The sequence below is a fragment of the Etheostoma cragini genome, chromosome 15 (assembly GCF_013103735.1).
Source record: "Etheostoma cragini isolate CJK2018 chromosome 15, CSU_Ecrag_1.0, whole genome shotgun sequence".
NCBI lineage: Eukaryota > Metazoa > Chordata > Actinopteri > Perciformes > Percidae > Etheostoma > Etheostoma cragini.
The window spans coordinates 13,028,761-13,037,206 of record NC_048421.1 but is presented as its reverse complement, the minus strand read 5'-3'; the positions used below and the strand labels follow the sequence as shown (position 1 = coordinate 13,037,206).

Here is an 8,446-nt window from a genome sequence, read left to right as displayed (position 1 = left end):
CACACACACACACACACACACCTAGAGAGAGATTTAATTTAAATTAATATAACTAGTGTTTATTATTCTTATTAACAGTAAGGTATTAAATAATGATTCATAACAGAAGATCACACATTGCAATTAGGATGTGTAAATTATCTGAAGAAAAACCTCAAATTAGCATTGTGAAATGACTTCCAAGACACATATTGTATATTTAACATTTAATTAGCTGGATTACATGTGATTCCTGAAGGATGAAGATGTAGTGTGAAAAATCAGCATTTGGGCTCATTCTGATCTATCAAACCGCCGGAAATACCTAACTTTGAGCTTCAGAAGATGCCCTTTACGGAAAGTTCATTCCAGACAATTTATTGACCTGTACGGTAAAATTAGGACTAAAAACTCAATACTGTGCAAAGCAATGTGGTGTGAGTTTGACGGCTGGAAATAATTCATTTGTCCATAGTGCCAAAAATACAAGCTGAATAATTAATTAGTAAACTGACAAAATTAAAGAATATTATATCCATAATTATGTCAGAAAGGACAATGCCCTACCTGATCAAAAAGCTGGTGTTGAGCGAGATAACCCACACCTTTTCCTCCGTCCTGGGTGATTTTTGATCCGCAGAGGAAATTAAAATCAAAAATCCAGTGTAAGAAATCCCAAGTAGATATTTCTTTGTTCATGTTAAAAATGCAGCAATGCTTGTTGAGGATGCACTTACTTTATTCAAAATGTATCGATCAATGAATTCATTGACCGTAAGCAGTGTCTGTGACCATTCCTCGTCTGTGTACCTGGATCCCACCTCGACAGGAACAGTCCGACAGCCAGCAACAGACCTCAAGTATTCTATGCTTTGCGGGAGAAGATAAAAACAAACAAGCATTACTGTTACACAACAGCATCATTCACACACAGACAGACACACACACACACACACACACACACACACACACACAAAAAGTTATTTTGAATTCTAGCACTGCTCAAAATATGTCAGGTGGGCACTTCTCTACGTCCACCTCCTCCTCCTCCTCCTCCTCCTCCAGAGCTGAGCGTCACATGCCGGGAGCCGTATGTCAGATGTCAGAGCAACTAGTCAGCTGTCAGAAGTCAGCAGTGAGAGGGAGGACAGTGAAGGATAATCTTGAACTGAGGGGCAGATATATCAGACTCTGGTGTCTGACATTAAAGTCAGGGATGTTGACAACTAAAAGTCAGAAAACTAGATTCCACAGTCTGATGAGTAAACCCACCTAAATTCAATTTGAGTTGTTCCCCCGTTTGAAGGCAATTAGGACTGAAACTAACACTATATGTCATGTTGCCTGGTAACAAACTGATGTGAATTGTATGTTACATGCCAGTGGTGTTTCAGTAGCAGAGTCCTGCAGGTTTTCTGTCCTCTCAGCCGGATAAGTGCACACGCTGGTGTCACAAGTGTAAATCAGTCCGATAACATGGCCAGACTGAACATGAGTATGGTTGTCGCGTTTAACCCTGATGGAGGACTGCTGATGAAGGCTTCCGTGCTTCCGCATACTAAACGCTGTGCAGGTTGGCGCAGATTGTTTTTGTTGGCGTTTGTGGAGCCTGGGCTGTCTACAGAAACCAAGTTTTTTTTAAACAGTGTGTTCTGGGGACAGGCAGTTAGCGGATAGTGAGGAGATGTTTGCTGTAGTTAAAAAAAAAAAAATTGTTGTAGCCTAAAACACGTCTGAAATTGCTTAGAGCACCTTTAAGCTTTAACCTTGTGACTAAGATTTTAAAACTAATCTAGAATTTTCTGGCAGAGCTTTGGTAGAGAGTTTGACTTAATGAGATTAACACACTTACAATGATAAATGGGTTCCTAATAGCCATGGTGATGTCATCTGGACAAAACAAATGCCACTCTATAATTGAAGAAGAACATACACTAAATAAAACAAACCTCCAGGGGTGCTGGTTGAGTGCAGGCCAGTGCTCAATGATCCCCTCTAAAATCACTGGTTTGAGGGGGAGCAGGTAGTTTGTGTTAAAGCTCTCCAGTGAAGGACACTTTATCCTGGGAACTGCCAACTCTTCTTTGATCACAGGAGTACGTGGGTTCTCCATCTTTATTCTCTGTTAATGATGCCAAAACAACAAGGGTCTTTAGTCTTTAATACAGTTCTGAAATGAAGAGCTTAAAGGGGTAAATAAAAAGAAAAGCTGTGTCTGTGATTATGTTTCACTATGATAGAGCTGAAATGATAAGTCCATAAACCGTTGAGTCGATCGTCAGAAAAATGTATTTTTTAAGTAATTTGACAAGCTAAAAGGCCAAAACTGGGGGTTGAGTTTCTTTTCTTTCTTTATGTTTTCAATATTTTTAGGGTTTTGGACTGTTGATTTGGCAAAAAAAGATATTTGAAGATATCAAGAGGAACAACATGTAATCAAAAAAGATCCTGCTAACTCTCCTCTAAACACTCCATCTCCACTTTGATTGGCATCTAAACAAAGTGATCTAACATGGGAGTGTTTGCTGCACCTTATCTTCAGTGGCATCTAATGATGTGCAACAAGATAAAAGTGACGAAGGAAATTCTTATTTTAAACCTTTAGAGAAGCTTATTCTGAAATGTCTTCATCGGTTACTGTTTGTTGCAAACTTTGAATCATAGAGTATCTGAGCTGAGGTTGCACCACGTGACCACATGAAGCTTTCCATGGATAGCTCAGCATACCTTTGAAGACAAAGATCCCCTTAAAACCAGCACTACACATCCTATATCATGATAATATATGATTATAAATGTGCTTTAGCAATTAATTTTAAGCCACAACAATTCTAGGAAAATTATGTTAAAAATCAGGCATTAAACAAAACTCCTACAAAAGCATCAGTTTACTATCCCCACTTAATTCTTTTACACCACTCTTGCGGTGACTAATGTCTTCTGATAAACTAAAGTGACAAACTCATATGTGTGTTTTAAATAAAAAGACCACTGACCTTGGCCTCAGTGAGGTCATTTTCTTCTTCTTCTTTAATGGACTTCCTTACTTCATCTTGCAGAATCTGAACAATAACCTGAAGTATATTGTCCATGATGGCTGCACCCATGAGTAAACCCATGTCACAAGTCCTCACAGCTTGCAGGACCTCGTCCGCTGACGGGTCTTCACGACACAGAGCGCCTACTTTGAACAGACAGCCGTACGAATAAACCCGTCTCCATTCTTTGTCCACGTGGCGCCATGTTCCCATGTTGAGTTTCTCCCACGAAAAATCCAAAATGATCTGAGCATTTAGCATTCGGCTGGCGCTCGTAGAGTCGCTGTACAGCTGCAGCCTAGACCGTCTCAGCATTTCCACTACACTTGACTCTACTTTGTCACTGAACTGCAGTGGAAACTGTTCCTCATTATGAGGCAGAACAGCAGAGATCTTGGACCAGAGTGTGGCCATTGATGACAAAGTCTTTATTTATGCTGTGGGACAGACAGGGAAAGTGAGTTAGGACAGCACTTGTTCCGACTGAATCCCTTATGATGACACGCAGCTAAACTAACATGTGCACTCTTTGCAGACTAGTTCAACAATTCACAGTCATTTTTGGAGGCAAAAATTGTCATTGAATAACTTTTTCTGTGCTCAGCTATTCAAGGGGTCCACCAGACATTAGAATGTTCTATTGCCGACAGCCATGCTGATACAGTGAAACAGATGCATCAACCTACTTTCCAATTTGGCGAACAAAAAGCACAGGTGAGGGAATCGGGAGCCAGAACTGTGAGTGTGACACATGCACAGTGATGACACTCTGTCACATGGTATCTGTAACGCCAACTCTGCCTCCATGTGAATCCATCCGTGTTTGGATGCTCTGTGTAGCTGGAGATGAGGCTAAAGTGCGAGGCAGCCAACTTCGAGCACCTGACTGAGTACAGAAACACAGCCTTTTGAGCTTTGAGGGCACAGAACTAGACTTAACTGAATGGTTGCACTTAATATGCCACACGCATAAAGTAATCCCCAGTTTCAGGACACCCTGCAGTGCCCTCCAGCACGACACATATCAATTGGGTATTCTGCACATCAGTCACATCAGGTGAAACATTTGTGCAACCTTACATGTCCATTCATTTTGCAAAAACAACTAAACAAAAAACAACTCAAATTAGTTATAACGTTTCTGGGAATTCTTTGTCATTAAAGGAAATCGGCAAAGTGGAAGTGCACCTTTAAAATCACTATTGGGAGAAGGAAAATTCAATTTTTCTCAAAAATCTCAGAGATTGGACTCTAGCGCAATTTTAGAAAACATAAACCAACCCCACGTTTACTTCTCAATCTCACAAAAGGCATAAAGAGATGCACCCTGCAGATGTCTGCTTCGTTGTTATAGAGCTGTATCCTATTAACTTTGATTAAAATATATCTAAACATCCGAATGCAGGTTAAATATGAGACATGACCATAGGAACATTTGGCCAGAATATTTTTAGTTTGCTTCTAAATAAGCAAATACAAAAAATAAATATTGGCTAAATATAGGGTACACCATTTAATAACGTATTAACGCAAAACATACACATTTCTCTTCACCTTGTGTAACGAATCATTGACAGACTCCTGGTAAAGCATCCCCAAAGGCTCCGCTCTAATGTATTATATAGATATAACAGGAGAGTGTGAAACATTTAGAAAATGGCATTCAGAAAAAGCAGCTAGAAACGTAACAACATATCTAGTAACGTTAAAAAAAGTAACTCATGTAACGTTATTAACATTTGAGTTGTTGTGTAACGTAACGTTTGGCTAATACCAAACCATGCATGCGATGTTCAAGAAAACAGTAAGCTCACTTGAATGCGCTAAATGAAAGAGTTACCTGTTTTCGCGACATTTACACCTTTAATCCAATATTATCTTTAAAACAGGAGGCAGCATCTGTCGGTACGTCAACCTAACACTACAACTTTACTGCCTGTGGGACAACCAAAACACACCGGAAGGGAACTCGAGCAGCGGGAAACATTGGTTCCGCGTTATGTGCAATGTGTCCAAAACATGAATAACAAGCTCAAAATGCTGCAACAAAACGTGAACTCACAGTTTATTAAAGTTTAACCAATGTCAAGTATGTCTACGTTTTATGGTAAATTTGTTTTTTAGCAGAAACTTTGATCAGCATTCACTCGTGCTCCAGTAGAGGGTAGTGAATTCGGCAAATACTGCATACCCCCAACACACACACAAACACACACACACACACACACACACACACACACACACACACACACACACACACACACACACACACACACACACACACACACACACACACACACACACACACACAAACATGTATATTCATCTGTTTGTCATATGTTGCAAGTATCATGTTGAAGTGCACACACGCTTCTACACTCTGCTCATACACTGTCGTATCTGTACACAATCACTAAACCATGTCTGCACCAAACATCTGTCTTTCTTTATTGGATTATCAACCAACTGTAGTAAAGCTCAGTCAATTAACACGAAACAGGGATTGTGTGACAGCACAGCCTGATTTACATACACACCTTAAATAAATTATAAATCTGTCTCTACAAGTGAACAACAGAGTCAAGGCATTATGTGGCATTGAGATAACAATATTTTCACCATAATAAATCATGGTGCAATTGTTACACAAACATGTTTTTTCCCCCTCTTGTCATTGCTCCTGCTAGTTAGAATGTTTATCTAAATACAGATATTCCTTGAAGGTTTATTGATATTTATCTGCTCATGTGAAGCTGAAACAACAATTGGGTTTGTCTTTTTGATGTCACACAGAGATATTTGAGTTTTTCCTATTCAATTGCTTTTTGCGTGTGTGTGTTGGTGTGTGTGTGTGTGTGTGTGTGTGTGTGTGTGTGTGTGTGTGTGTGTGTGCGTGTTTGTGTGGTGGGGGGGAGAAGCCTGAACAAACATGATAGGAAACCTTTGCCAGAAAATTCTAGAATCTATCAAACACACAACACTATTATCAAATGTCAAACACTCTATGGAATTCAAATAATCTCAGTGCAAACCGTGGAGCTGTTCCTGTATGTAAAGCAGATGGAGACAAGAGAGAGACATCCCGCCTTTCCAGCAATCACAGGGGATTTTAAAATGTTTCATGCATTTCTTTTCATTCTCACTGTGTAAACAGCAGAATTCTAATGGCCCAATCTATTGCTCACTTACTTGCATGAAGGTGAGAAATTGCTGCAAAGGCCAAAACTGCAGTGTTGCTTTTTTCCTTATTTAATCCTTTGCTATTGGTTTTGAAAAGAGGAACTAATAGACAGAAAGATAATTACAAATCAAATAATGTCAAAGAATACCTTTCAAAAGTGTTCAAATTGGCTCAAGGATTGACATGGGAGCCTCAATTTAGGAGAAATAACTGTGTCTAACTTAAAAAAAACATTAATCACAAATAATAATAATACGTTTGGGGCAAAATAAACTGTGCCAAGTCAATTCAGCTAAAAGAAACCTCCCTAAACATAAGTCCTTTTGTAAAAATATGTAAGGAACAGGGACCTGGTCTCAACTGGTCAAACACACTGTTTATTATTGTATGGGATGCTGTGGGAGACAAACTTCACACCATGATGTAAATGCTGTGTTATGTACTTCTGCTTGTGCGAGCGATGGGGGTGGTCCCAGCAGAACAGGCTGATGTATTATTCAGATGTGTCTGACTCTTTGGTTGTAAGATGGTGTGGGGCTACACTGAAGGTCAGAGGCCCGATGTTATTCCTCCTTGTGCTGTCAGCACAGACTTCATGCGCAGACCGTCCTCCCAAAATCTCTATCGGCATGGGTCATTGACCTTTCCTAGGTTAATGTGAGAAGGAGAGCTCTATCAGATCCTCCTAGGGCCTTGTTAGATGGCGTCGCTCTGTAGATATTTATTTCAAAATGTGATGTGTGCTACTTTTCTTTTTTTTTCTTTTCACCTGAAAAAATGTTTACATTTTTACATCTGAGCTGAAATAAGATACTTTCAAATAAATAGGTTGACATTTTAGGAAATACCCCTATTTGCTTTCTTGCCAAGAGTTAGATGAGCAGATTGAAACCAATCTTATTTGTACGGTAGCCTACACATGAAGCTGCCAGTTAGCTTAGCTTAGCTTAGCCTAGCTTAGTGTTATATTTCAGATAATCCACAGAAGAACAGACAAGAGCGAGACCTTAGCATCAACTCAACTTCAAGCTTTACTATTTTTCTACATCACACAACGTCTTACAAAACTTGCAGTACAATGTCTTGTGGTCTACAGTGGCATCTAGTGGTTAAACCCATAACTTAATACATAACACTTAGCTTAGCACAAGGGAAACGGGGAAACAGCTAGCATGGGTCTGTCTAAAGAATTAAAATATGTACTGCACCAATAAGATTTACTAACGTGTTGTGTGGTTATGTTCATAGAAACAAAGGATAACAGATATGGAAGCATTCTGTGCCAGACTATTTCTTGGCTAGGTGCATTTACTTCCTGGAATCTATGCTGGTTGCCTGGCAACATCTCTGTTCTGTTTTATTTGGCTCCAGGTACATATTTACTGTCCAGCCAAGAGAGTGGTACCAATCTTTTAATCCAACTCTCGGCAAGAAAGCAAATAAGGGTATTTCACAGGATGTTGAGTTAGTCCTTAATTCTTTTTACACGAGAAATAACAATTTAACACTGATAACTACATCCTCTTCAATGACACTATTTTTGCAAATCAAATTTATTTGTGAGCCAATAGGAAATGAAAAATGTGTTTTCTAAAGATATTCAATACAATTGAAAAAAAATGAGCTGGAGCTGTTTTGGAGCTTTCAGTCATTTGACACAATCTTCCTTAGCAGATGGAGTTGCTGGAGGAAGATTGTGTGATTTAATCAAAAGCTTCAGGAGAGCTACAGAATGGACCTTGTTGTGAAATCAGTTTTATTATTATTTTTTGACCCACTTAGATCCACCGAGGAAATCATCATTCTGGTTTATTTCTAACGGACCCAGTTTTTTTCTCCCTGAAACAAAAGTTGTAAAAGTTGAATCCTCCTGAATTGTACAATTAATATGTTAACAGTCACCATTAGAATGCATGCTATCTGTTATGTTTGTTTTTGATCAAAAGAATTGATTGTGTTTCATATAAATCCTATCAAAGTAGAACTATTTTAATTGTATGTCTCTACAAATACGAGTCAGGGTTGATCTGTTGTTTGGAACCTCGACTGTGCAGAGACTGTGCAGTAAACAATTCATTTGGTTTGTGTTATGATGATTCCCTTTGAATCGTGGTTGGTCTCAGCAGTGCTGTAACAAAACCGCTCAGCAGCAGCAGCTCAGGGTTTAGCGGTTGCCAAACAGGGCAGCAGGGCAGCATGGACCGTGACTGTTAGCGGTGTATTCCCATGGGCCTGCGACGGCTGAACC

General features: G+C 39.4%; 1 protein-coding gene across 2 annotated transcripts in view; it reads right to left on the bottom strand.

Moving 5' to 3' along the window:
• kdm8 (lysine (K)-specific demethylase 8) overlaps positions 1-4,964 on the bottom strand; it is a 7,885-nt gene extending 2,921 nt beyond the window's left edge. Inside the window, exons 1-6 of one of the 2 annotated variants that reach the window (XM_034895026.1) lie at positions 4,858-4,960; positions 4,572-4,626; positions 2,976-3,454; positions 1,929-2,101; positions 717-849; positions 547-597 (exon numbers count right to left, since the gene is read on the bottom strand). In XM_034895026.1, the coding sequence (XP_034750917.1) occupies positions 547-597; positions 717-849; positions 1,929-2,101; positions 2,976-3,431 (813 nt within the window). In that variant the 5' untranslated portion in view covers positions 3,432-3,454; positions 4,572-4,626; positions 4,858-4,960. Of the gene's footprint in view, positions 1-546; positions 598-716; positions 850-1,928; positions 2,102-2,975; positions 3,455-4,571; positions 4,627-4,857 lie in introns of both variants that reach the window. The other variant, XM_034895025.1, reaches the window with a different exon arrangement.
• Between the last annotated feature and the right edge of the window lie 3,482 nt (positions 4,965-8,446).